The sequence below is a fragment of the Tenrec ecaudatus genome, chromosome 18, assembly GCF_050624435.1.
Source record: "Tenrec ecaudatus isolate mTenEca1 chromosome 18, mTenEca1.hap1, whole genome shotgun sequence".
NCBI lineage: Eukaryota > Metazoa > Chordata > Mammalia > Afrosoricida > Tenrecidae > Tenrec > Tenrec ecaudatus.
This window is the reverse complement of record NC_134547.1, coordinates 48,662,409-48,689,972: the sequence shown is the minus strand read 5'-3', so window position 1 is coordinate 48,689,972 and position 27,564 is coordinate 48,662,409. Positions and strand designations below refer to the sequence as shown.

Genomic DNA, 27,564 nt, shown 5'->3' with positions numbered 1-27,564 from the left:
TTGAAGATAAGACTGAAATAGGACAGTGGCCCATGCAAAGCCTCTGCCTGGCATTTTAGCTTAAACGTTTTTAAAAAATCATCAAAGAAGACTTGTTTTCTTATATTAAAGAGAATAAATAATCCATCCACAAACTACTGAGAAGGAAGACCAGAGAAGGATCTATGCATCTGAATGGTGGCGCTGGAGAATATTGAATATTGAAAGTACCACGTTTGCTGAAAGGACAAACCAATCTGCCATCGAAGAAGCACAGCCAGAACGCTCCTTAGAAGCCAGGATGTGAGACTTTGTCTCACGAACTTGGGATAGGCTGTCCTGAGGAAGGACATCACGCTCGGTAAAGTAGAGGGGCAGAGAAAAAGAGGAAGGTCCTTAATGAGATGGATTGGCACTGAGGCTACAATCATGGGCTCAAAGACAGGAACAATTGAAAGGATGGTGTGGGACCGTGCAGTGTTTCCTTGTGCTTTGCATAGGATGCCTGTAGGTTTGGACCAATTCAAGGCCACCTAACAACATCTGTTTATAAGTATTGTGCTGCTAACTGCGAGGTAGGCAGTTCAAAACCACCTGGGGGGAAAGAAGAGACTTCCTACTCCTGTAAAGAGCTATGGTCTGGATAACCCACAGGGCACTTCTACCCTGTCCTACAGGGTCACTATGAGCCAGCATGGGCTCGATGGCAGTGAGCTTGGATATGATGTACAGTTAGATGGATCTATAACGAGACTGGACTGCATAGGATAGCCCACAATGAGGGTTCTCCCTTGATTCCACATCATCTCCATAGGCACTCACTGAACTCCCAGGCCCCGCTCCGAGTCTGCTGCCTTCTCAGCTCGTTTTATCCTCACCATCAGCCTGAGCTAGGTGGTAGTATTCCTATGCCCATTTTACAGACAAGCAAACGGAGGCACAGAGTGTTGAGCGGATTTGCTTGGGACTCAACTTCAGAGCATATCCATCTTCCTGTGTGAGTTCAAACAGGTTGCTTTTTTCCTCTTCAAGGCTTCATAATATTCCACAAGTCGACGCCTCTGAAACCTACCTTTCTGCAGTTGAACTTTCCAGCAAGCGGAGCAGCGTCCATTGCTGAGTGCTTGGGCTTTTTTAAAACCTTTTGCTAGAATGCTTTTGAGAGCAGTCTCTTTAAGGGAAATGCATAAGCCATAAAACTGGGCCACCCATGGGAGCAGCTTAGAGTACTCTGTTCCTTGTAGGCATCAGGATGTTGCGCTGGGTCCAGAAGGTGCTGCCACAGCCTCCAGGGACCCCTCAGAAGACCAAGATGGAGGAGCAGGTGGGGGCAGAGCCAGAGCCGGAGATGGAGCCAGAGGCAGAGGTGGAGCCTGAAGGGGCCCCAGAGGAGGCTGAGCTAGATGCTGAGCCCTTGGTGAGAAGCAGAGGGTGGGCAGGAGCCGGCTGGCCTTGCTGTTTGGGGACTTCTCATTTGGGCAGCTTCCATGACAGAGTCTTGGGGCCCAGGGAAATAGGGTACCAGCACGTGCCAGCTCCGTGTATCATCCAGTCAGGCGGGATCTCAGCTCATCCCGCAGTGTGAGCTCCTAATTGATGCCAGGCCGGTGATCGGAGCTGGTCATATGAAGATGGATAAGGGGTCAGCAGACAGGTACCAGTGAGCTCATTTCCAACAGGAGGCTGGGGATCTGTTGGGCTCCAATTCCGCTCAGCTGGACCCTCTTGGGAGGGGCCGTCAGTCTGCAGGACTGAGAAGGGAAGCCCAGAGCAAGTAGAGAGTGCTCCCTAGACATAGAGATCTGGGCCAGATTTTAACTAAAGGAGGTGGAGGGGGTGAGACCTGCCCAGCCAAGGCAAGGCCCTTAGTAAGGAAACAGTGAGCCATTCAACTATAGAACTTGAGTGTATATCTGTGTGTTTTCACATGCACACAGGTATGCTTCACACGCTTGGTAGTATGTCTGTGTGCATATGTCTACAAATAGGGTATATAGGCTTACACCATCCACCCCCCACCCATGCACGAATGGCTCTGGGAGTGTGTGTGTCAGTGTGCATAAGTGTGTGCATATGCCTGTTTCCATCTGTGAATGTATCCACGTGTATTGTGTGTGCTCACATGTTTGTGTGTCTGTACATTCATGTGTGTATGCCTAGTTGCATGTCTCTGAAGGTATGCACACCCCCGCAACCTACATCTATGCACATATCCATGTGTTTGTGCGTGCATTTTCACGTAAGTGTGAACGGCATATAAATGCATATGCATACATACATGTACACGTGTTTCTGAACCTGCATGTTTGCACATCCTCATCTGTATGCATATGTCCAGGTGCTTCTATGTGCACACACAGGCATAGACATGTGTGAATCTTTGTACATGCATGCATATGTACATGCCCACACTTACCTCTGCCTGTGTGCACATGTATATGTCTGTGTTGACCTGTGCAATGTGTTTGTGTGTGGGCATGTGTATGTGCATGAACACTTATTTTTGCACCAGAACTTGCATTTGTGTGTGTTTAGCCACATGTTGGTGTGTCATTGTCCGTTTGCGTGCCGGCGCCTGTGCTTGCCTGTAGAGCAGGTCCAGGCTTGTGTCTGCACAGGTGGATGTCTGTTTGTATAGGTGCGCACATGAGAACGGGCAGGCTTACCCGGTAGCAGGAGGTGAGGCTGCAGGGACTGTGAGAGGCAGGGGGCCAGGCTAGCCGCCGCCTGGTGACTGAGCAGCAGGGGAGGTTTGGCCCAGGTCTTCATAACTGTGTCTAACAGCCCCTCCCTCCTTCCAGAAGACCACTGCAGCTCCTTGGAAGTGTGGTTGGTTTTAGAGGCTGAGAGGCCGCTGGAGGGAGAGTAAGGGGGTCTGTCTCAGCCCTGGATGAGTGGCCCTGGGCCTAGGAGGAAGTGACTGGCCCAGGTTGGAGGTGGGGCCACCAGGGTTTCCAGTGATGATTGACTGTGAGGCTAGAGGTGTGTGGTCCTGTGGGGAGGGGGACGCTCCTTGTGGGGGAGGGAGGGAGGGACTGTCCCTGCCTGAATCACATTGTCTTTCCGAAGGCTGACCTGGTCCTCTTTGACCCTCCAGCCGCCCGAGGAGCCATTCGAAGAGGAGGAAGTGGCCTTGGCTGGCCGGTGCCCTGAGGGTGAGCGTGGATGTCCCGGCTGGCAGAGGGCCTGAAGCTGGCAGCCCCAATTCACAGATGAGAAAACTGAGGCTCAGGGAAGCGAAGAGTGGGCTTCTGGGACTGGACTGAGGTGGAACCTGGCCTTCTGACCCCTCGGCCACTCTGTCCTTGTCCTGTTCTCTGACTGACCTTCCCCACAGGGTAGAGACGGGCTCTCTCTGAGGCCCCAGACTAAGGCAAGAAGGATTCTTTTCCAGAGACCCAGGAGGCGGCCCATAATCCACCCACATCCTTCCAGGCCTGGGCTGTTATGGCTCCTGAACTAAACCGGTATGACCCAGTCTCTGCTCTCCTCAGTCCAGCCTCACCCCCACCAGGCACCCCTGAGGGCAGTGGGGCAGGTCGTGCACTGACTCAGATCTGGGGTCACGGAGCTTCAGGCAGAGGAGTTCCTGGGCTTCCAGAAACTTCTTAGCACTCCTATGGAATGCAGGTCCAGTGCTGCCAGAGCATCCGCTTTTCCCCATGGGCCAGTACGGAGGGGTTTGCACAACATCTTCTGCACCGGCGCAAACATTTCTTGCCATGGTGCATGTCAAAAGTAGCCCATGTCAGGCTGGGGCTGGCTTTGTCCATGAGCCTCAGTTTATGGCTGATCAGCTCCAGTCACTGCAAGATCGCCTACAGGAATCCCCGTCCCCCTGGGGCTCAGACTGTGTGTAGTGGTGGGGAGGGAGGCCCTGGACAGTGAACACATGCAGGCGCACAGAGAGATCTCAGCTGCTCTCCACCATGTCCTAGACGGGTGGGCTTGGAATGGTCCCGGGCGGGCCTGACCTCAGGGCTTGATGCCCCCATTTTCAGAGGGACACGGTTCGAGGGGGAGGTGGCAGGCCTGGAGTGTCACAGTGGGAAGGGGCCTGGGATTCAAACCCAATTCTTTAGGATGCTGTGGACTTGGACCTGAGAGGGCAGAAGGGAGGTTGAGGCTGGTGGGTATCTCTGTCCATCACAGTCCTAGCGGCTGGGTGTTGAATTGGCTCCGGAAGGGCATGGACAGGCTTGTCCCCCAGCCGGCCTGCAACAGTGGAGCAGCCCAGAACCCCATTGCTGGCAGGGAGGATCAGGCTCAGGTACAGAGGCTGGGAGCTGGAGTGGGGCGGGGCTTCCAGGGGGCTGGGAGCTGACGAGCTGTCAGGAGGAGGAGGAACCTATAGGAGCTATTGCTGACACCCACTTCCCCGCCCCACCTTCTTGGCTCATGTCTGTCCCTGATTGCGACAGGCTGGAACACAGCACCTTGGGCACTGCAGCACTGGGGACCCAGGTAAGGCCAGGAGGCAGATGGCTTTTCAAGGGTGGGGATGAGGGTGCTGTTGGAATGGAGCAGGCCAATGGGGTCAGTGCTTCCCATTCGTCTGGCCCTGGCTTTGAGCGTGGGCATGAGTTGGGTTCTCACTGCCTGCTGCAGGCTGACTGGGAGCTCTGGTGGGAGTCTTGCTGCTAACCACCTCAATTTCCTCACCTGCAGGTTGTGCAAATGGGCCCAGGGAGGCCTCCAAGACTCAAGACACCGTGTAAGTCTCCGTCAACGAGCACTGGTTTGGGAGCCCCCTGAGCCTTGCATGTGGTATATGTTGGGGGAGAGAAATGTGCCCAGAGCCCACCACCACCTTGAGGTGTGACCACATTCTGGAGCGCACAGGCTCTGTCCTGCATGTGGTTTGTTGTGCTGGTAACTGGAATATCCTGGTGGTGGCCGCCTCTGAGAACAGAGGAAGCATGGATGAGCACCTTGCAGGTGGGCTTCATGGAGGTGGGTTCCATGTGGAGCCCTGATCTACAGATCCTGGGCCACTGGTGGGGGGCACAGGACACCTGGGTTGACCTCATAGTGGGAAATGGCGTCTTAGAGCTGGTGGAGTGGGGCAGTTGCCTGGCCGATGAAGGAGGCAAGCAGGGCGGGGGCTGAGAAACATGTGGAAACTGGAGGGCCCCTTGCAGGAGTGCCTGCCCAGGGTGGCCAGATCCACCAGTTTATCCAGAGAAGGTCATAGGGTAGAATCTTTAATTTGTGTATGTTGCTAAGCTATCGAAAGGTTTCCAGATTGCAGGCCTCAAAGCCCCATTTGCAATCTTCCCTGCAAGTTCAAGTTCGTGCACCCATCTCCGTTCGCTCCTGCACCTGGAAGGAGCCCGTTATGCCTAAGTCCCCAGTGTGGAATCCCTAGCCACTCCAAGAGAGAGATGAGGTGTTTCTATTCTTGTAAAGATGCACAGTCTTGGAAACTCACATAGGTGATTGTACTCAGTTCTATAGGGCGGCTGAGTCAGAATCAACTGGATCAGAGCAGGGGCTTTTGCCCTGGTCACTGTCAAATGTCTGGGCCCAGCACAGTGCTGGCCACAGCGTGGAGGCTCAGCACATGGGGGTGAGCATGTGCCCTGGAGGCTCCCAGTCTGGGGACCTCAAGGTCACTCATTTGGCTCTTAGGGTCATTCTGAGGTGCTTTCAGCCTCCCCAGGAGCCCCCAGGCCACCTGCTGTCCAGGAGGCTGAGGCTGAGGCTAGACGGGTTGCTCCAGAGCCTGATTAAGCCCTGGGTCAGATTTGAGGTTAGTCCAAGCTCCCTCATCTCCTTGGGGCCTTAGAGGCTTCGTGTACCAGGTCCCGGTATGTAGAATGGGGGCCAAGGATGAGGAAGGGCTGTGCCAGGCCTGCCCTCCTGAGGTGGGCCTTCTGCCCCAGGCTGACCACCAGTCCCTCCACAGACCCGGGCCCTGGCTGCTCAGGTGGCTGGAGGAGAAAGTGCTACCTCAGCCCCCCAAAACCTCTGAGGTGAGTTGAAAAGAGGGAACAGACACTGGGGTAGGGGTGCGGGGACTTCTGGGATGCCAGGAAGGACCTGCCAGCCCCAGGAGCATGTCTTCACTTCAAGGGGTACCAAGGAGCTGGCAGGCTGCTCTCCTCACCTGAGGCTCTCTGAGGGCTGAGGGCTGTTTGTGGGGAGAGGAGATACTGTGAGGTGTGGGTCTCGGAAGGAGGACTGTGCTGGTCGGGCCAGGGCAGCACAGGGCTTGCTGGTCTGTAGCTCAATTCTGCTTTATGATCCAGGGCTGGAGGGACAAGCCTGCAGACGCTGCCTTGGAGCCAGGTAAAGGGAGGGGAGCCCGGGGCGGTCTTGGGCTGGGCTAGGGGAGCAACTAGACTCTGGGGTGCCAGAGTGGGACCCACAGGCCTTAGCCCTCACCCAGGCCAGAGAAGGGCTCAGGGCTTCCCAGGGACCACTGGTGTGGGGCACAGAAATCCCTTCCCTGCCCAGACTGGGAGCCATAGATCCAGGACAGGCTCATGAAGCCTTCCCCCTGGGGCCTCAGTTTCCATGTCTATCTAATGATGAGTGGTTGGTCTCAAGGGTCTCCCTACTCAGCCGTTTTGGCCCCTCGGATCCAGCGTCCTGGGCTGGAGGGGTTGCACCAGCCCTCACTGTGCAGTCGGTCACCTCCTGCTCTCCTTGCTGCTAAAGAGCCCCCAGGGGCCTCCCTGGAAGCAGAGCCCATGCTGCCGGCCCCGGAGAGCCTCTCCCCACCCACTCCCAGCCCCCTGGAACCTGAGAAGGAGCCAGAGCCAGAGTCCACCTTCCAAACCCCACTACTGCCACCGGGAGACCCTGGCAGGTGAGCCACCTAAAGGACACACCTCTCATGGGAACTGTCCCAGCCACACCCAACCTTCACCCTGACCCAACCCAAACTCACTGCCCTCCAGGTGATGGCGGCTCACAGCAACCCTACGGGACAGGGTAGAACTGCCTTTGTATCCATAGAGACTGTAACTCCATAGGAGAGTAGAAAGCCCAATCTTCCTCCCATGGAGTGACTGCTGGTTTTGAACTGCTGACCTTGCACGAAGTTAGCAGCTGAGGCACGAGTGGCTTGCACCACCCAGGGGCTGCACAGTTGGGGCCTGTCCTGTGTGCTCCCACCACTGGCTGCTTCCTGGCAGGCACGCTGCTGCTGGGCTTTGAGGCTGGCCAGCTTCTGGCAGCTGGCTCTGTGCCTGGGAGGGATCTGGCTCCCCCCTCAGTGTCCGCACTCTCTCCCACCACAGGCTGATGGCATGGGTCCTGCACAGGCTGGAGAGTGCTCTGCCGCAGCCCGTGCTCCATGGGAAGGCTGTGGAGCAGGTCAGTGATGGGCTGGGGTGGGGGGTGGAGGGAAGGGTCCTGGGAACTCTGGCAGGGTGGGGGAGAGGTCAGTCTGAGACCCTAGGTGTGGACTGACCCCGGTCTGCTCCTCATAGACCCTCTGCACACCCTTCCTCTGAGACCCTGCAAGCGCAGGGCTGGCCCCACCCTGGCCTCCCTCCTCCTGGGGAAGTGGGGGCTTGGAGGAGGGCTTCCCTGGAGAAGTGACCTTGAAGACAGTGTAGAAACGGCACTCCAGTTAGAGAATTGGCACATAAAAATCCTCACGCAACCTGGACCGTTCTGGGAAAGATTGGAACGTGGGGAAGCTTGTGGCACCGGCATGCCTTCCTGGGAGCCCAGGGCTCCAGTGCTGGGTGCCAGGCCGATCCTTCCCGCCTTGGGGACAGCTGAGCATCTTCACAGACACACGGGGAGCTGGAGCTGTGCGTGAGGTGCCAGAGTTGGAGCTCTGGCTGCATGACCTTGGCCCTGGCCCTCTGGACACCTCAGTTTCCCCACCTGAGCAATGGGATCAGGGTCATAAGAGGGAAGATGCCCAGACTCAGAGGAGAGGCGAGTCTGGCCCCGGGGTTGAATCTGTCCTGGTCTGGCTCCTCTGGGCAGGTGTGGCTGCTGGGGTGTTGTGGGGTACCCTCTTAAGACTTAGGCTCTCACATCCCCTGTACCCCCACTGTCAAGTCCCTCTGGTCACAGTCAGACCCCTATTGAGAGACAGCTGAGACCCACTGGGGATGGGTCAGGGTCATGTGACTAGGGCCAGAATCCAGAGCTCTGGACCCCAGACCAGGACTCCTGGGGCCTGGTGCCCCTGGCCCTGGTCCAAGACTAGAGACCCAGGAGGGGGAGGGTGCAGTGGGAGGAGGGCGGGACTTTCAGGAGCCCCTCCCAGGAGCCTAGCCCTTGGACACCTGTTTCTGGGCCCTTGCAGGTGGTAGAGGGTCAAGCAGCTCAGAGCATCCCTGGGGTGGGGCCTGGAGGCAGGAACACTCAGGGGATGTGGGAGGAGGCCCAAGGAGGTCAGGGGGGTGGCTTTTAGGGGCAGGAAGGAGGGTCTCCCAGGCAGGGCCCAGCAGAGCAAAGGTGCTGGGAGCAGGGAGCATGGAACAGAGGGGACCTGCTGGAGGGAAAATCTGAGGCTGAGGCAGCAGGATCTCTCAGGGTGTCCCAGGTCTGGGCAGGCCCCTCTAGCCCCTGTTGTGGGTGTGTGTGTGTGTGCAGGGGGTGGGGTGGGAGGCGGCAAGGCTAGGAGGGAACAGTGACAGGTGTTTGGATTTTCTTTCCCTCCCTCCCCGGCAGGCGTCCGACTCAGCCGAGACATGTGCCGTGCAGAGCAGTAAGTTATGGCGCAGGGCCCTTGCGTGTCTCTCTGTGGGCTGCTGCTCTCATCTGAGTCTTCGTGAGGGGTGGGGGGCAGTCCCTGGCTTGGGGGCCATAATGGGGACTTCCTGACAGCTGAGCACTTCATGCTCACCACCCTGACCTCTGGCCAGCCATCCAGGGTACCAGAGCCTGATGGCTGGGTGGGGTGGGGGCGCTCCTAGGTGGCGGGGAGAGTCACAGCAGGGGATCAAGTACTTCCAGTGTTCCCAGAGAAAGCAATTCTGAGGCCTGCTAGGACTCCCAGCGGGAGCTTGAGCTCTCGGCCCCCTGCCAGCAGCTGGACAAGTATACTTGCTAAGCAGGGTCCCTGGGGGGTGGGGAGCCAGGCCCCAGAGACTTTGGCTCCTCCTCTCACAGTGGCTGGGTTAAGGAGCTGAGCCTCATACTAGGAGCTGGGGTAGGTGATAAGACTGGGCTTTGGGGCCAGAAGGGCAGGGCCCAGGGAGGGCAGAGCCAGCCTCGGTTTCATGGCTTCTGGGAAGACATGAAGTAGACCGCGCTTTTGGATCCACTCACAAACCACGACGGAGGTTCCGAGCGGCGTTCATGGGCAGCATGTATCTGGCTGCTGACTTTGCCCACCGAGAGGTGCCTAGAGAGAAATGCCTGGTGAGCTGCTGCTGAGGAAGCACCCACTGAGAGCGGGAGGGTGCATGCTTCCTGAGCAGGGGGACCGGGTGCAGCTCTGCGCCAGCCCTGGGCGGGGCTCCTGCTGGGAGCCAAGCAGAGGTCAGGACCCGGGGAGCCGTAGTGTCCTCTGTTCCCACCTGGACCTCAGCGTGGCCCAGGCCTGCGCCCACTGGGTGTGGTGCTCACTCTGGGTCTGGAGCTCCGTTGGGGGCGACGAGGCCATGGTGACATCGTCAGGAGGAAGGTGCCACTTGGCGTGGAGAGGTGCAGGGCAGCCATCTCCACTGCTGCCCGGCAGGCAGCGGGCAGAGCTCAGAGAGCCCTTCAGCTTGTCCAGGGTCCAGCAGGTTCTCAGTGGGCAGGAAGGCGCCTAGAGTCCACAGGCCTGGCCCCTGCTTGGTGCGGCGAAGGTTAGAGCCCCTTATCACGGGAGGCCTGGTCCACATCCTCCCCTCTGCTCCTCCGGAAGGAGGTGGGGTCTCAGCTAACAGAGGGGACGCCCTGGTAGCTCCTGAGCTGAGCAGGCAGCAGCGGGCAGAGTCAGCAGAGGACCAGGGGAGGAGTAAGTACCCTCTCTTCTCCCTGACCCCCCAGCTTCTCATGCGCCCCACCCCTACATTCACTCTTTCCCTCCTCCCCCATCCAGTCATTCCCTCCGTGTGTCCAGCTGCCCACCTGTCTGTCTTCTCCTTTTGTTTCAGGGCAGTGGTAGCTCCAGGCCTCTGAAACAGGGGAGAAGAGAGCCTGGGGGAGCGTGGATGGACAAACGGACAGACAGATGGATGAAAGGAAAGCAGGGTGCCCTGAAGAGAAGACCTGCAGGGGACGGGGAGGGGAGGATCCCCAGGTCCCTTCGGGTGCGAGGGTGAGGGGCCACAGCCACTTATACCAGGCCCAGGGTCTCCCTGGGGAGCCTGGCATGTGAAGGACCAGTAGCAGCAACTGTTCATCAGGAGGAGGGCAAGATGTGAGACTTAGGCTAGACTATGGGCAGGACTTCCCACAGAGCCCCAGGAGCACTCTACAGGGAGCTTCTCAGCTCGAACTCCTGCACAGCCCTCAGCTCGAACCAGGACAACCACGCTCCCTCCAGATGCCCTGCCCAGACGAGCCTCTCCTGGGGCCCGGCCACATGCCGCCCGGCTCAGGGTCGGGGCCACCACAGGTCCGGACGTTCTCCTGGACACCACCAAAGCCCAAGTTAGCACACCTGACCTGCAGCTCCGTGGCTCTGCTGCCCACCACGGAGTCCGCTCTGATGGGGAGAGTGGGGGGCCTGGGAATCCGCATTAAAAACAAAACCCAAAGCAGCACCTTTTATTGTGATTTAGGGGAAGGTTTACAGAGCACGTCATCATCCCCCCCAAACATTCACACACAATTCAACGCAACTCGTCCGATGCAGTCCCTCGAGGAGCCCCGGTGGTTACCCGTCGGCCTGCTAACCTCGAGGTCAGCGGTTTGAAACCACCAGCCGCTCTGCAGGAGGAAGAAGGGGCTTTCTACTCCCGTAGAGCGACAGTCTCAGACACCCACAGGGGCAGCTCTACCCGGTCCTATAGGGTCGCTGTGAGTCGGCATCGACTTGAAGACAGTGATGTTATTTGCAGTCCTATCAGCACCCCTGCACTCACCCCCTCTGCCCTGTCTTTCCTGTCCCCCTCCTTCCCTGCCCTCAGAGCTGTGTCCTTGGGGGAATGACTGGTTATTCTAACAGGGAGGTAAGCCCACTTCCGGACCTGCAGGCTGACAGACCATACATAGCCTCTAGCTGACCAGTCAGCCTGGCCTCTCCTAGGATCTGGGGTGCTGTGGGAGGCCGAAGTTTTGAGCAGCACCCACTCCCCTGGGTGATTCTGAAGATGAGGCTGGGGGTGGAGGCTGGGACCACACTTTGGAAACATGAAGTTAAGGAGAGCGGAGTGTGGGGCCCAGGTGGGAGGAGGTGAAAGGGAGGGTGGGGAGAGGCGGAGGGAAGGAGGGGGCCGTGTCCCAGGCTTGGACATGGGGTTCTTGAGAGTTCACAAGGAGAGTTCACAGAGAGCAGTTTGTCCACCTGCACTGCCTGCTCAGCCCCAAGGCATCTCTGTGAAATCACTGCTTTGCTGGACCTCCATCAGCGGTGCCCCATTGCCTGCCTATGAGGCCTTCCGACTTTCCAACCCATTGATGTCCCTACTCAAGGCTGCCTGAGGGGATTAGAACTGCTTTGCGGGGTGTCTGAGTCTGGGAATCTTTATGGGCACGCAGAGCCTCATCTTGCTGCCTCCACGCAGTGGGTAGGTTTGAACCACCAGCTCAGCTTTATCTTTGGCATCGAGAACCAGTCCTCCATCACCCTCACCCTCACCCTCTCCCACTTGCAGACGTTTGCTGACTTTGTTCCCACCCCAGAATTGCCCTCCCTGCCACCAGTTTGAGGGGCGCTGCTGGGGCAGCTGTAAAGCACTTGACTGCTCATCACAAGGTTGGTGGTTCAAACCCACCACTTGCTGCGTGGGAGAAAGATGGGGCAGTCTACATCCTATATGACAGTCCCCTGTGACACAGGTCACCAGGAGTCTGAACCAGACCCATGGCAGCAAGGGAGGGGGGATGTCTGATTTTCTCTGGTCTTCTCTGGAGAGAGGCCTTGGTGTTGCACCTGTACCCCAGGGCTCCCTATTTGCTGAGATGGGACACCTGGCATGTCCCCTAGTTGGCTACTGGCCTTCCTGCTGGGGTCAGGACTCCATTCATTGGCTCTGAGGGATGTCCGAAGCTGGCAGAGAGGATTTGGGTCAGGAGGGCACTCACGGGATGGGGGTGGAGGTGGGGGCACTCCTGAGGCAAAATGGAAGCTCCAGATAGAACAGCAGTTTCCATGAGACCTTGAACCCTGAGTCTCACTGGCCCCTGCCTGTGACCTGGCCCCAGGGCAGGGGTGAGGGGTGAGGGATAAATAGAAAAGAGATGAGCGCAGGATGAGTACCGGGCCTGCCGGGGAGGGTGTGGTTGATCCCCGGCCCCTGTCCATCCTGGCTGGCCACCTCCCATGGAGGAGTCGCTGGCTGTGAAATGGGGACAGTGTAGGCCTCCCCACAGATGGCTCATCCCTCAAAAGAAAGAAGGCAACGTTTCTAAAACGCTCGCCCACTAAACAGCGGCAAAAAGCACCGATGAATGTGAAAGGCGGAGTGTGAACAGGGGCAGCCTCAGCCGGGCTGTCCCTTACAGGGTGACCGCTCATACCAATGAGGTATGCAGGCCGTGCTTGTCACTTGGAATCATACACCAGGGACAGGCTGTGCGCTGAAGAGGAGTCAGCAGACCAGGCCGTGCCTCTGACTTCCTGTGTGGCCCTGGACAAGTCACTTGGCCTCTCTGAGCTGGCTCCTGGGTCTATCAAATGGGACGAGTGCTGTTCTCACCCTTTGGGGTTGCTGCCAAAGCTGATGAGCTCACGGGAAGGGGTGCTCTGCCCTTGGGCGGGGTGCAGGGGCTGCTGGGTGGGGGCGCTGCAGCACTGCTGGGCAGCAGCATTCAGTAACAGGCACCTGAGTCCTGCACTGGGCGCAGGGCCACCCGGGGCGGTGTCTCCCTGGCCAAGCCACCGTGCCACCTCCTGAGCCAGCGCCAGCCAGACTGCCCCAGGAGCAGCTCGTTCCGGTCACGTCAGGGTTTTCCTTGTGAGCCAGGGTGCCGTCCAGTCCCTGGGAGGGTGGGGACAGAGGAGGGAAATGGCTCTTGGGAAACATGACCCAGGGTCGGGCCCACTGAAAACCTTTCATAAAAGAAGGTGCTAACCTGCGTCTCAGGTGACTCATCTGTAAAAAAGGGGAGTAAACAAAAAAATACAAGGAGGGAAACCAAGTGGGAATCCTTGTTGTTCCCACCTTAAAGGATTGGTCTGAGGATTGATACACTTCATCCGCATCACTGACCTAGGACAGGGGCAGCGGGCAGGCAGCGAGTGTGCCGTCAACGTTGTTGTTGTTAGGTGCCATCCGGTCATTTGTGACCCGGGGGGACCGTGTGCACAATAGAGTGAAACACTGCCCGCCTCTGCGCCGCCCTCACAACTGCTTAGGCCCGAGCCCCTGGTCGTAGTCCCTGTGTCCATCTCGTCGACGGTCTTCCTCCCTTTCGCTGCCCTGCTACTTGACCGAGCACGACGTCCTTCTCCGGGGACTGGCCTCTCCTGACAACCTGTCCAAAGAGGTGAGACGAAGTCTCGCCATCCTCGCCTCTAAGGAGCATTCTGGCCACCTTGTCAGTTTGTCGCACTGTGGTGGCTTGGGTATCGCCGTGATACTGGAGGCGAAGCTGCTGGTACTTCAAATGCCAGCCGGGTGGCCCAAAGTGGACAGGAGACAGCAGAGCTTCCAGGCTAAGAACAGACAACACGGAGAAGGACTCGGCTCCTTGCTTTGGAGGAAGAAGCCCCTGAAAACTTTATAAATGTCGCTACCCCATCAGAATGCTGGACCACCATAGCTTGCAAAGCCCGGGCCATGGGATAAGAACTGAGGCAGCCTCTGTTTATGGCTGCGGGCCACCAAGATCCCAGCTGATAGTCAAGCAGCGCCCCCTTTCCTCCCTGACAAGTGCCCGAGGGTGGTCTGGCCTCCCTAGGAGACTCCCCTGCACCCCCTTCTGCCCAGCCCACAGCCCTGCAGTGTTTCTGCTGCTGGGGACCATGTGAGAGGAGACCTGCCAAAGGCAAGGTGGAGGCGTCCTCACAGAGAAAGCCAAATTCCCGTTGACGGTGGAACGTCTAAGTCCCGGAGGGAGAGACGGGCTCCCAGAAGTGGGTGTTGAGATGAGGGGCATGGGGTATGCAGTCACCAGGGAGGGGCATCTAGAGAGCAGGTCGTGAGTATCCGTTGACACAATCCAGGCCACTCTGCCTCCTGGATATGACAAGGGAGTCCCACACCTGGGTCCTGGGGCATCACTTGAGGGACTGTGGTTGGGCATTACTTGAGTGGGGCCCTGAGATGGCTGGCCCATGAATGACTTCGGTTGGCTTCTGTACAAACCTCCTTGAAAGAGACCCCAATTAGGAGCACACTTGATTAATTTTAACGAGCGTTCCATTGGAAGAGAAAAAGGAGGGGAGAAAATAAGGGGAGGGGACAGGACGAATCATTGTAGACTTTGCCCCAAAGGTCTAGCCTGGACTAGTTGCTCATGGCCCCGCTGAAAACCTGCTCCTCACTGCTTGACTGAGAGGCTCTGCCGGTGATGGCCACGGTCCCGGAGTTCACACTCCCCACCCCCCCTTCTGTGTCCCTGCAGTCAGCATCCTCCCCGGAGGGCCAGTGCAGGCCCAGCTGGTTCTGGAGGAGGTGGACCCTGACTGGGAAGAGGCGGAGCCTGGGGACGGCAGCGCCAGCCCAGAGGAGGCTCAGGCTTACCAGGAGGATAGCAGGGCCGTGGAGGAGACGTCCAGGTAAGGGACTGGAGGATCCTGGGACACCGCAGTTCTCATTTTAAAAGGACCTCAGCCTGTAGCACGGAATCCCACAGGCATGAAAGGGAACAGAGGGGAAACCAGGCCTGCCCCTCCCCAACAGCCAGGTGACCACTCCCTCCCGGGCAGCCACATCGGTGGTGTCCCTAGCAGCCTTTACTGAATTAAAACAGAAAACAAGTTGGATTGCGTTCCATAGAGAGAAGATATAAAAGCTGCCACTGTAATGTTTTATAAGTGCACCATCCCATGTGGCATGAATTACATCCCCCACCCTTTGGTCCCACGGCCCTGTCGCCATCAAGCCGTGCTGACCTCCTCTTCTCTCCTCCCCTAGGCTTTTGCCTCTAAGGCATACGTTCTTAACAGGCGCGGGGTCCCCTTCTGTCATGGCTGCGTCCTGGGTCAACTTGGCTCAGCCAGTGTTCTCGGTGGTTTGGCTGTGAGAGCCTGGTAATCCCCACGTTACTGTAATCAGTTCCATGATGTGATCCACTTGGAGCAGCCAGCAAGTGTGAAAAGATTAGTTTAGAGAGAGAATGGGTTGGAAAGAGGGAACCGATTACAAGGATCTACATGTGACCTCCTCCCTGGGGGACGGACAAAAAAAGTGGGTGAAGGGAGATGTCGGACAGGGCATGATATGACAAAATAATAATTTATAAATTATCAAGGATTCATGAGGGAGTGGAGAGTGGGGAGGGAGGGGGGAAAATGAGGACCTGATGCCAGGGGCTTAAGTGGAGAGAACATGTTTTGAGAATGATGAGGGCAATGAATGTACAAATGTGCTTTACACAATCGATGTATGTATGGATTGTGATAAAAGTTGTATGAGCCCCTAATAAAATGATTTAAAAAAAGATTAGGGTGGAGAGCAACTGACTGGAAGTTTCCTTGGGGTGTAGTCTAGTCCTAAGTAGACACTGCGGAGAGCTTCATCGATTTTGGCTGGTCTGGATCCTGTGTCTGGTTCATCGATCTCTGATACTTTGGGCTTGAGCCAGCGGGCCACCATCCTGGCTGCCAACCATGGGATCCTTTGGAGTCTGGTATCTGACCTGCTGATCTTGAATTCATCTGCCGCTGCATCCACCAGCTGTGGTCTCCCTGCATCCTGACTAGTTAGCCCCGACAGCCACATGAGTCCAGAAAAGCCATGGATTTAAACTGCACTGGACTCACTTGTTTCTATAATGGCGTGAACCACTTCCTTGATGTAAATTTCTTTATTTATATATCACTATGTAAAAATTTCTATGTGTATATTTAAAGATATTTATATCAAGGAAATGGCTCATAGTGTATACACACACACACACACACACACACACGCAGAGGAGTACCCCCCTCCCCCAAACAGGAATTGTGCTGGGCAGAGCAGAGTTTTCATAGTAAACATTCGTCATGATAGGCGAGCCTTGAACAACTTGCTCTGAGTTAGCGCACCCAGCGGCATCGCCTGGGAAGGTTCTCTCTGGTCACAGTGAATTTTTTTGTAATAGCAGTTTCACTGGAACCTTGTTTTTTGTGATAGACTATTTAAGAGGACAGCGTGTGGCTGTGAAATTTTGTTTCCTGCTCAGGAAAAATGCCACAGAAACTGTTGTGATGTTGAACACAGCTTACAAGGACAGCGCTGTGGGAAAAATTAAAGTCTGTGAGTGATTTTCTAATTTTAAGAAAGGTGAAATGTTGATTGATGACAAACCTTGTTCTGGGCGTCTGTCAACTTCCCAAATGGAAGAAAATGCCGACTCATAGTGCATTTGGAGTTCATTCCACCAGGTTAGATTGTTAATCAAGCTTTCTATTTAGAGGTTCTAAAAAGATTGCATAACAGTGTGTGACAAAAAGGCCTGACTTGTGGCAGACAGGGGACTGATTTTGCCACCACGACAATGCACCTACTTGCACAGCCACCTCAGTGTGACCAGTTTTTGGCATAAAGTAGCATGCCTCTCTTGTCCCATGCACCTTAGTCACCTGACCTCACTGGGTGTGACTTCTTTTTGTTTCTGCAAATGCAGAGGGGCATGAAAGGACAGGGATTCGACGACATAGAAGAGGTGAAGACAAACATGAGGGAGGTGCTGCCAGCCATCCAAACAGATGGCTTTGAAAAATGTTTCCCAGAATGGAAGCACAGATCTGACAAATGGATTAAGGATAATGGAGAGGACTTTGAAGGCGATAAGATTGTTTTGTAAAATAAATTTAAATACATAGCTTTGGGGAAAAAATTCCAGTTCTTTTTGGTTATATAGCCATATCTATATACATGTATGTAAATCTTGCCTCTTTAGAGGACCTAGCCTAGTACACTTTATGTTTTTGTGCACAAGCTAGGGTCCCCGTGCACACTGCATATTCATTTAATGATATATGTTGGCATTTTCTCAAGAGACCACCTCCATATTGTTCACACCTGCATAGTATTCCATGCTAAGGAGGGACCATGCCCCGTACTAAGGGATATTGAGGTTGAATCCAAAATATTGTTGCTAGAAACAACTTTGCAGAATACATGAAAGTAGGCGTCTAAGTGTCTAGTTCATGCAAGCATGAGCTTATTCCAAGTAAAATGTGTTTGAAGCTATCGCTGCGATCAGTGGGTAGCTCAGTCAAACTCTTATCTCACCTCCTTAGTGTGCCTTCAAACAAACAAACGAACAAACAAACATAGCATAGCAAAGAATATTTCTTGTGCCATGGAAAAAAAACAATTTTGAAGTTAGGGCTAATATCAAAATGTTCATAAAACTCAAGTGACCATCTTCCCAAATCATTAAAAACTTTGCAACAAGTTTACTGAGATGCTGCCCAACATAAAACAATAGTTTTCAGAGGGCTCGAGTGTTAGAAGGAAGAACAGAAACTCCCCCCTCCGTGCAAGAAGAAACTGTGGTTGACGTCTAGGCACCAGAGGAAGGAGACGACAGAGTTACCCTTCCAAGTGACGGAAGCTTGAGATCTCGTGGCCCCTCGTGTTCAATTTAAAGTGAACATCTTTGCCAGAGAAATCTTTCAGCTCGCTGCGTGCCAACAGCATTTGGGGAAGATCGGCTTATTGCTCCATCTTTCTTTTAAGCAACATCAGCGCCAATGAGGCTCATTCTGTGGAATGGAGAGAGCCGGGAATTTACCAACATGATCCAGAGAGCAAGGTCCCATCAAACAGTGGCTTCCACGGGGATCCGCCAGGCTGGTGCCAATCAAGACAGAGAGGCCAGCTCAGAGGTGATGATGACTGCTTTTTGAGAATCCCAGGTGGTCCTCTTGATAGATCGTCTTGAAGGATGCAGGGCAATCACACCTGTCAGGCTGCTCTGAGGGGTGCCCCCCGAACCCCATCACAGCAATGTACCTTCTCATTCTCTGAGAGTCCCAAAAGCTGCCAGGGAAACGTTCACTGGGAACATTCATCTGAGCTGCCCACTGCCCTGAGAGTGCCCTTTGAGACTTTTTTTCTTGTTCCCCAATCTCAGGGAACATTCAGAGGGACACTTTGAGTTCCCCGGGCATGCCCGAGCTGCCCATGCGAACGACTACATTGAAGAGCAGAGTTCTTTTTTTAAACGTTTTATTAGGGGCCCATATAACTCTTATCACAAGCCATCCATACATCAATTGTGTAAAGCACATCAGTACATTCTTTGCCCTCATCATTTTCAAAGCATTTGCTCTCCACTTCAGCCCTTGGCATCAGGTCCTCTTTTTTTCCCTCCCTCCCGGCTCCCCGCTCCCTCATGAACCCTTGATAATTTATAAATTATTATTTTGTCATATCTTGCCCCATGCAACGTCTCCCTTCACCCCCTTTTCTGAGCACAGAGCTCTTGGTGGCAGGCTAGAGAGATGGTAACCTGGTCCTCAGACTGCGATGGGGAAATCTGTGGAGCAGTCGTTTTACACTTGGATAGTCACAGTTTCTGGAATTTGGTATAGCACGACTTTTGTACTTAGTGCATGTGTGTTTGCAGATGGACATGACTGGCGGCGGTCACAGGACTGGGTTCTGAGGTCATAGGGGTGGGGTGGGTACATCCCCACCACGTGGCAGTGATTGCCGCCTTGCCTTGTAAGCCATGGAACAAGCCCCCCTCCCACCAGCCATGGTGGGTGATGGTTGCCCACTCTGAGAGACGCGAGGGCTCTGGCAGTCACCAGCCCAGGCTGACAGGACATCAATGGGGAAACTGAGGCCCAGATGGGCTCAGGAGCTGGCTTTAGGTCAGGAAAGTGGGGGTGGGGGAGAATGATGAGCCCTCATTGCTAGAGAGAGCTCAGGGCACCTCAGGCGGGGGTCCCAGGTCTCAACCTGGAGTGGTGAACCCAAGGTGGAGTCCCCAGAGTGGGCTGGGGCATTCTGTAGAGGGGGCATCTTACAGAGAATGGAGTGGGAGCGGGGCTGGGGAGCTGACTGAAGGGCACTTACCTTCTGCCTCTGACCCCATCTCAGGGAGCTGCCCCAGATTCAAGAGGAGGAAGAGGAAGAAGAGGAAGTGGAGGAAGAGGAAGAGGAAGCGGAGGAAGAGTCCAGGTGAGACCCAGGAGTGGCTCTGCTTGGCTAAGGGGTGCCCAGTGGAGCTGGCTTCCAGCCAGGGACTATTTTTAAGGAGACTATTTTTAAGGTCAGGGAACAGAGGCTGGAGGTGATGGTGGGAGCTGATGCTACAGAAGCAGTGGGACCGGACTGCCAAGTCCTTGAACTTGACTTCCAGGGAGAGATGGGGGGGCACTGAAGCTCTATGAGCTACGGAGTGGTCATCTAACAGTCGCGCTGGAGAGAGATTGAGGCCAGGAGAGGCAATGAGGAGGTGCGGTCACCGACCATGCCCTTGCATTGTTCCTTGTCCCTGCCACTCTGCCACTGGGGTCCCTCCTGCATCACACCCCACCTCCCCGAGTCTTAGGAGCTTGGATGTTGGCATCCAAGCTTTGCTCTTCTTAGCTGAGTGACCTGGGTAAGAGTTTTGCTTCTGGGTAGAAACACAGGGACACACATAGCCCCCCTGTAGGGTGGTCACACAGGTGGTCTTTGAGAATGGAAGTGACGGGACCCGGCCTGGGACCAGTGCCTTGTTGGGGGTCTCTGGTAGTCTTGACCCCATCGAAGCCAACCTGCTGCTGGTTGATGCCGACTCTCGAGTGAACCCTTAGGACTGGGTAGAACTGGCCCCTGGGTTTCTGAACGTGTATAACTCTACGGGAGTAGAAAGTCCAACCTTACTCTCGAGGAGCTGCTGCAGATTGCGAACTCCTCACCTTTGGGTAGCTGCCCAACGTGTAAACACTACACCATCAGGGCCCTGCCTGACCACCGAAGGTCACTTTTAGTCTTAGGCAGGAAGTAGTGAGACCATGAGACCAACACATGATTTCAGAGCTGGGAGCTATCTGCTTCTAGAAACCCTCATCCTCACAGGGGCCTTGGTGGAGTAGTGGGTTATACATTGAGCTGCTAACCAAAGTTCAGCAGTTTGAATCCACCAGCTGTTCCGAGGTAGCAAAATGAGATCTTTCATTCTCTCCTTAAAGACTTGAAGCCTCAGAACCCCCAGGGGGCAGTTTGACACTGGCCTGTGGGGCTGCTGTGGATCAGAATTGATTCAGCAGCAGTGAGTTTAATCCAGTTCACGCGGAATCACTTTGCATCGAGCCAGATGGGCTCAGGAGCTGGCTTCGGGTCACCGCCAGGAAAATGGGGCAGATGAGGGAGGATGATGAGACCGTATTGCTAGAGAGAGCTCAGGGCTCCTCAGGCAGGGCCCCAGGTCTGGACCTCGAGTGGAGAGCCCAAGGTGGGGGCCTCAGAGTGGCATCAGAATACCATTTGGGATAAGATGTCTCACAGTCTGCTTGCTTACCTCCAGGGATGGGGAGCTCATGACCTCCTAAAGGCTCTCCTTCCCATCCATGTGTACCTCTGATGGGGGAAATGATTTCTTATACCCAGAGTAAGCTCACTTCCCTATGGCTTCGGTAGCCTAACCCTCATTCTGCTTTCTGGGTCCCCTCAGAGCAAGCCTGCCTTCTTGTCCCATCCTGTGGGACAACAACAACGTGGATACCTGAAAGAGGGACTGGGAATGAAGATGGGCAAGGGCGCGGAGAGATGGAGGCAAGACAGGAATCTGATCAAGCCTCATTTATTGAGCTGAGAGCAGAGGTTTAAATAGCCAGCGAAGGGCGGGCACCATTACGTCACATGTAAAATAAGGTACAACTGAGGTAGCCAATAGTTGTGCATCTCCAAATAAGGAAGAAATGGCGGGCAACTGATCAAACAGGTAAGTATGCTAATGAAGCATACCTTACGCCTTGGGGGAGATGCCACCAGTCCTGTATTGACCAATGAAAATAGCAGCTGCTAGTGAAAGAGCACCAGTCCTAGCAAGGGTCAAGGCAGCCACCCTCTGGCGGGAATTGAGACAAAGGGCAGTAAAATCGCAGGGCAGTTTGTATGGCAGGAAACCAAGAGTAAATCCATGGCTGAAATCCAGGGTAGGGAGACACGCAGTTCCCTACACCCTTTCACCGCGGGAGCCCTCCCTCCCAATCAGTGAAGACCTACTCGCTGTGTGCTGCCATCATCGCGTGCCGGGTTCCCTCACTGCTTTCCCTTCCCTACCTGGGAGCCAGTCCCCCTCAACTAAGCCGGGGCGCCTACCACGGAGACACGAAAACCTGTCTTCCCCACTGCCTTGCCATCAGTCACGTGGGGGATTAGGGCTGAAACACACTCACACAAGCGCCCATGTGCTCACAAGGTCCCCTAATGCAGTGCACAGCAAGCACACGCATGTCTGCATGTAGACACAGACCCCCACACCCTAGGCTGTGCACGCATGCATGTACAAGCCTGCACACACAGAGACCCCCCCCCACAGATCCATGTGCAAACATGCACCTGCTACGAGACAGGTACATGTGTGCACACCTGCACATACCCATCCTACACTCCTGCACACACACACACACACACACACGACATGGGGTTAACCACTTGTGTGGCAGACTCACCCACGCTTAGGCAACTATTTCCCCAGATGCTTTTAAACAGTAACTCATGTCACTTTCTAGGATTTATTTTATGCTGGTAGCATGGTGGTTGTGTGCTGAGCTGCGAACTGCAAATCCTGCAGTTCAAAACCACCAGCTGCTCCACGGTGGAAAGTCTTTCTTCTCCGTCTCTGAGTACCAGTCTCAGAAGTCCCCAGGGCAGTTCTACGCGTCCTATAGGGTCGCTACGGGTCGGAATTGACTCGGTGGCAGGGAGTGTGGTTTTGCATCCAGGGGTGGTTATTTTTGAGAAGTTGCACGTCACATCGGAACAGTTTCCCCCCAATTCTACGACACTGTTGATGGTTTCACCGCCGGCCTCGCTCTCCTTCTCTGTGTGGGCCTTTCCCCCTCCACCCCCAACTACCCCCCGAGCGGTTTGTCTCCGAGGCCCCCTTTGGACGGTTCTTAGCAGGGCTGGGGCTCCTGGGCAAGCATTCCTTACTAGTTGAACTAAACTACTCTTTGGTTTTCAGAAGATTTGGGGGGATGCTTTTAAGAGACTTAAAGGGCTTGAGTTTATCCCCCCACCTCGACTCCGAGTTTTTTAACTTGGGACATTTTGGGTCCCTGTCCCGTGAGCCAACCAAGCATAAGGCCTGGTGCGGGTGTAGCTGGGTGTCACAGGCTGGGGAGGCCTTGCGAAAGCACAGGGGTGACTGATGACGTGAGGGCCCTGGAAACGGGCAGCTGGTCGCCTAGCAACCTGGTCTCTGAGGGCAACAGCTGGGCTTTTCCTAGCAACCACCACCTTTTGGTCCCCACCTGACCTCCCCGGAGGGCCTTCTGCAGAGTTCCCTGCACAGGCCCTCAATCTGATTAGAGGCAGGAAGGACGGCTGGCTTGTCTGCCACCAGCCAGCCAGGCTCCAGCTTTGGAGCTGCCTCATTGGCACGGTGCTGGCTGGGCCCTCCAAATCCCCCACATGCATGTGCCACCCCAGGACAGGAGTGAGAGGCACAGCCCCCAGCTGAAAGCCAGCACCATGGGCACCCTCGTCGGCAAAGACAGCGAGACCCAAGTAGGTGCCTGCTGCTCTCCAGGGTCCCCCCACTCTGCCCTTCCTTCTTGGGGTGGTGGTGGGGGCAGAGACTCTGAAGGTGACCATGAGGACTTTAACTTGAGGGGCACTGACTGCTGGGTGGCTTGGGGGAGGCGAAGCGGGTTTGCCCACGCTCCAGACAGCCGCTCCTCCCAGGGGCTGTCCACGCAGACCAGCCTGGCTTTCCCTCTGCTAGGAAATCCTCATGACTTGGGAACTTCCCACAGGCCGCCAGTCTGCTGTATCCAGGCTGAGCAAGGTGGGGTTTGGGGTACGTTATTGACGTTGGCACCCAGACAGCCCCTATCTATGCTGACCGGGCCACCTCTGGGCTCCGTCGGCATCTGAATAGCTGGGGATGTTTGTGCAAAAATTCTTAACCCAGCAGATAGCTACCTCCTCTGGGATTAATGATAACGACAAGAACAATAATAGTAATTAACTGCTGCCCCCTCCCCCCTACACTGCGTTAAGGCAAGGTGACCAGACATCCCGCTTTTGGCGGGACAGTCCTGGTTTTTAACAATTTTTCCCGTGTCCCACGGCGTTTTTAAAAAGTCCCGATTTTTGGAAAGAATGCATGACAAGCTAGGGTATACGGTTTTCGGCTGCCATGTGGCTATTTCACCAGGATCTGAGTTTTATCAATGGTGTCCCGCTTTACCAATGTTAGACTCTGGTCACCTTAGGTTAAGGGCACCCTGCCTGGCAGATCCTATTATATCCCATTTCATAGACGGGCAGACTGAGGTTCAGGCGCCTAGGCTGTCAGCAAATACAGAGCCGGGGTTTTCTCCCACGTCAGGCAGCTTCAAAGGAAGTCCTTAGTATAGCTGATCGGAGACTTGCTTACTGCGTTTTGAGACTGAGAGCCCGGCTGAACGGCAGGCCATCCTCTGGGGGGACCAGTCACCGCCATCGAGTTTTCTGTGTGGCGTAGTGGTTACGTGTCGGGCTGCGAGCCACACGGTCAGCAGATTGAAAGCGCCAGCCACTCCCCGGGGGAAAGATGAGGCTCTCTACTCCCAGAGAGTACAATCTCAGAAACACACAGGGCAGTGATTAGTGCCCTGTCTGCAGAGTGGCCAGGCGTGGGCATGGACTGGATGGCAGGGAGAGCGTTTGGGCAGTTTCTGCAAGTCCTTTCTTCCTGGGTGCCACTGGAGAACCTGAACTTCTCCCCTTAGCTTGCTTCACGAGGGGCTCCCAAACAAATGTCCTGCCATCAGGCCCATGCCGACGCACCGTGACCCAGTTAGACAGGGTGGAACTGCCCTGGTGCGTTTCCGAGACCCTCACTGTTTCTGGGAGTAGAAAGCGTGGTCTTTCTCCCCAGGAGCGGCTGGTGGTTTCGAACTGCTGACCTTACAGGCCTCCCACCCCCCAAATGTTTCACTCTTACCGAAAACATCAACACTTAGAGTGATGAGATTACTTGTACAATATGATATTAGTGTTAATCTTCATATGAATGCAGTCCTATAATGAGATTTTTAACTTTTTAAAAAAATTGATAGCAGGGGTTCTGGGAGGCCTTGGTGCCTGGGGCCCTGCTTCCATGACCTGGACTTTTAAAAGGAGATCTGGCTCCTCCTGGGTTGGGTCGAGTGTTGCTCTGAGAATTGGGGGACCCTCACAGTAGAAGTATCTCAGGAGCAGAGGGGTAGGGGATGAGTTGGGTGTTTGGGGCACCCAGACACCTGCCTTCCTGCTCCATGTTGCCAGGTGAAGGGGCCCTGGAGACACTCGGGAGCAGGGGTGGAGTGGGCTCGTAAGGGCCCAACTCGTGAGTGTCGTAGTGAAGAGTCACTGGGTGTTTGCCTGTCGCTATGGCCTGAACATGTTTTAAGAAAGGCCTGTCAATCTATGTCTGAAAGACCAGCCAGTCATGACCCTGTGCATCCAGGTGGCCGACCGGGCTATGAAGGGTCCACCATGACTTGGGAGCTAACAGCAAGGACACAGACTCAAACCCACTGCCTCAATGTAACCATGTAACCTCCAAAATGCAGCTTCAACCAAGAACGTGGCTTTGGGGTCAGACACACCGAAGTCCTTCTCAGCGAGGCCTCCACTTGCCGTTGTGAGGGGGACAGGCCCCCCTGGCCACTGGGGGACTGTGTTTTCTAAGCTGGAGTGGGCCCAGGCTGACAGGTGGGTTTGGGAGATGCTGTGGGCAGCGCCGTGGGCACCGTGCCTGGCCCCATGCATGCTGCTGGGGTTCCTAGGCCACCCTTACTGACTTCTGGGCCTGCTGGGCCCCACCATCCGGGGTAACCCAGCTCCTTGCCTCCTCCCCTCCTCAGCCCTCTGGGTGTGTATGCTATAATGAGGGATAGGCTTGGGGGTGGGTGGGGAGACTATGGACTGGCTTCCTCCCCCAGCTGCACCTGGAAGCTAGATTTCATTCAAACTGCAGAAATGAGATGATCCCCTGGGTCTGTGGCATCCTTTCACCCAGAGGCCCTACACAGGCCTGCTAGGGCCCAGCTTAGCCTGGAGACAGGTGCTTACAAAGATGATGTACGTTTGCATCTGCATCTTCATCTGAGTTAATCACCCACCTCTGATGATGGGGAGATTTCACCTAAAGAACCCCGAGTTTCAGACTCCTCTCAAAATCAGAGGCCACGCCAGTCAGGCCTGCCCGGGCCGATGAGCGCAGGTGCTCTGCTGCTGTGACCCCATGCCCAGGGCCTCCCTCAGGGACGCCTGCCCAGCAGCCCATTTGCCTCCCTCAGCGGCCTGGCAGGGACTCTGATCACCCTGCACGGAACAGAGAGGAGCAGGGCGGCTTGAGTGTTGACTGGTGTGGGGTCATTTGATGTGTGTTTTCAGCCAGGCATGTTCATTTCTCTGTGTTTTCCTTCTCGGCGCCCTCAAGGTCAGCCACCTCCTCAGGGAAGCCTTCCCTGCTTGGCGGATTGGGGCTGTGTCCTCTGTCTCACCCTGGCTGGCAGTTTAGCGGTGTCTTGTTCTGCTGCCCATGGGTCTGGGAGCCTTCTGGGAGGGAGGGCCTTTTCGTGGGCCTCCCTGTGACTCCTGGCCCTGGCACAGAACCTGCCACTCAGCTGGACTCTGGAGGCCATTACCACCCCTAACTCTAGTCTTTCCTCCTGCCCCCGGGGTCGCAGTGTTCTGCTGGATAGCTGTCTGGTGGTACAGACAGGGGTGGACCAGAGTGGAGTAACCAGGACCCAGCACCACAGGGACTCACACCAGGTACAGACCAGGTGCCAGGGTGGGACTGGGGAACCTGAGGCCTGGGCTGCCATCAGGGGAAGCGGCTAAGGGCCTGTCCCCTTCGTCGTCAGGGCGATTTTCCTCTGGGGAGGAGGCGGGTGCGGGGCACCAGGATCCCTCACTCATTCCAGGGGTCAGAGGGTACCAGAAGGAACTTGGGTGAGGTGGCTTTGGGAGGGCAGTTAGCTGCCATCTTCACCGTGGCTGTGTGACTCTGGGCAAATTGCCTCCCTGCTCTGGGCCTCCGTGGTCACTGTGGTCAAATGGCGCTGAAAACACTTCCCGGGGGTGTGGGAGGTCCCTAAGGGCTTGTTCTCTGTGAAGGACGGTGCCCGGTGGGAGGGACAAGTGGATAGGTTGCCCGGGAGCTGTTTCAGAAGCTTTGTCCCCACCTGTACAGGCTGCATGGGGAGCCCCAGTACCTCATGAGGTAGGGTGTTGGGGTTCCTGTGTGCAACGCCCTTCTGCAGGTTGGAGGCCACCCCCTGAGTGCCCCAGGTAGTGGTGTGGCAGGGTGTGACAGGGGGGTCAGGGCGAGGAGGAGGATTGGGACCTGGAGGTCCACTGAGGGCTGAGCAGGTGGAGGGCTGGTTTGGGTGGGTGGGGTGGGAGGGACCATGTTTCCTCTTCTGTTTTGCAGGAGCTTCAGGAGGAGGCACCAGCCTCTGGCTCAGGAGGTAGGTGTGTGTGGCAGGGTGGGGGTGGTCTGATCGTAACCTCCAGGATGTCCAGGGAAGTCCCCTGCAGGGGAAACCCCTTCCTTCTCTCCTAGCAGGTCCTCAGGCATCACTGTAGGGCCTGATCAGAGAACTGTCTCAGGAGTCCTAGGGGACTGCCTCTTAGAGCTCTGGTGCCTAGCCTTCAGGGTCAGCAGTTCAAAACCACCAGCTGCTCTTCGGGAGAAAGATGAGGCTTTTGGCTCCTGTACAGAGTTACAGTCTTATAAACCCACAGGGGCAGTTCTACCCCGCCCTATAGGGTTGCTATGAGCAGGAATCAGCTCAGTGGCAGGGAGTTTGGTTTGGGGGTTTAGGAGGGGAACTGCCAGGACTCCCAGAGCCCCTCCTGCACCCCTCCTGCCTTGGGGAGTGCAGCTGTGGGCTCCCCGCAGTGAGCACTTGACTCACGCTTAGCTCTCTGAGTGAATACTGGGCCCAGCAAGCCACAAGGGGCTCGTCCTGCCTCCAATTTTCTTTTTCCTTTGTAAAGCATTTTACTGGGGGCTGGTACAGCTTTTATCCCGATCCACACACCCATTCATTGTGCCAAGCACATGTGTGCATATGTGGCCAGCATCATTTTCAAACATTTTCTTTCAACTTGAGCCCTTGGTATCAGCTCATTTTCCCCTTCCCCCACCCTCCCTCCCACATGAACCCTTGATAATTTATAATTTTTTCCCCCATGTCTTACACTGACCAAT

At 55.6% G+C, this 27,564-nt stretch overlaps 1 protein-coding gene across 1 annotated transcript in view; it reads left to right on the top strand.

Annotated features, from left to right (window-relative positions):
• The first annotated feature begins 1,231 nt into the window (after nucleotides 1-1,231).
• Nucleotides 1,232-27,564, top strand: part of CNGB1 (cyclic nucleotide gated channel subunit beta 1) — a 61,991-nt gene continuing 35,658 nt past the window's right edge. The window contains exons 1-12 of the mRNA XM_075536705.1: nucleotides 1,232-1,396; nucleotides 3,077-3,134; nucleotides 4,648-4,693; nucleotides 5,888-5,954; nucleotides 6,231-6,270; nucleotides 6,643-6,793; nucleotides 7,227-7,302; nucleotides 8,623-8,659; nucleotides 14,617-14,770; nucleotides 19,254-19,334; nucleotides 26,033-26,120; nucleotides 26,782-26,818. Of these exons, the coding sequence (XP_075392820.1) occupies nucleotides 1,232-1,396; nucleotides 3,077-3,134; nucleotides 4,648-4,693; nucleotides 5,888-5,954; nucleotides 6,231-6,270; nucleotides 6,643-6,793; nucleotides 7,227-7,302; nucleotides 8,623-8,659; nucleotides 14,617-14,770; nucleotides 19,254-19,334; nucleotides 26,033-26,120; nucleotides 26,782-26,818 (1,000 nt within the window). The remainder of the gene's footprint in view (nucleotides 1,397-3,076; nucleotides 3,135-4,647; nucleotides 4,694-5,887; nucleotides 5,955-6,230; nucleotides 6,271-6,642; nucleotides 6,794-7,226; nucleotides 7,303-8,622; nucleotides 8,660-14,616; nucleotides 14,771-19,253; nucleotides 19,335-26,032; nucleotides 26,121-26,781; nucleotides 26,819-27,564) is intronic.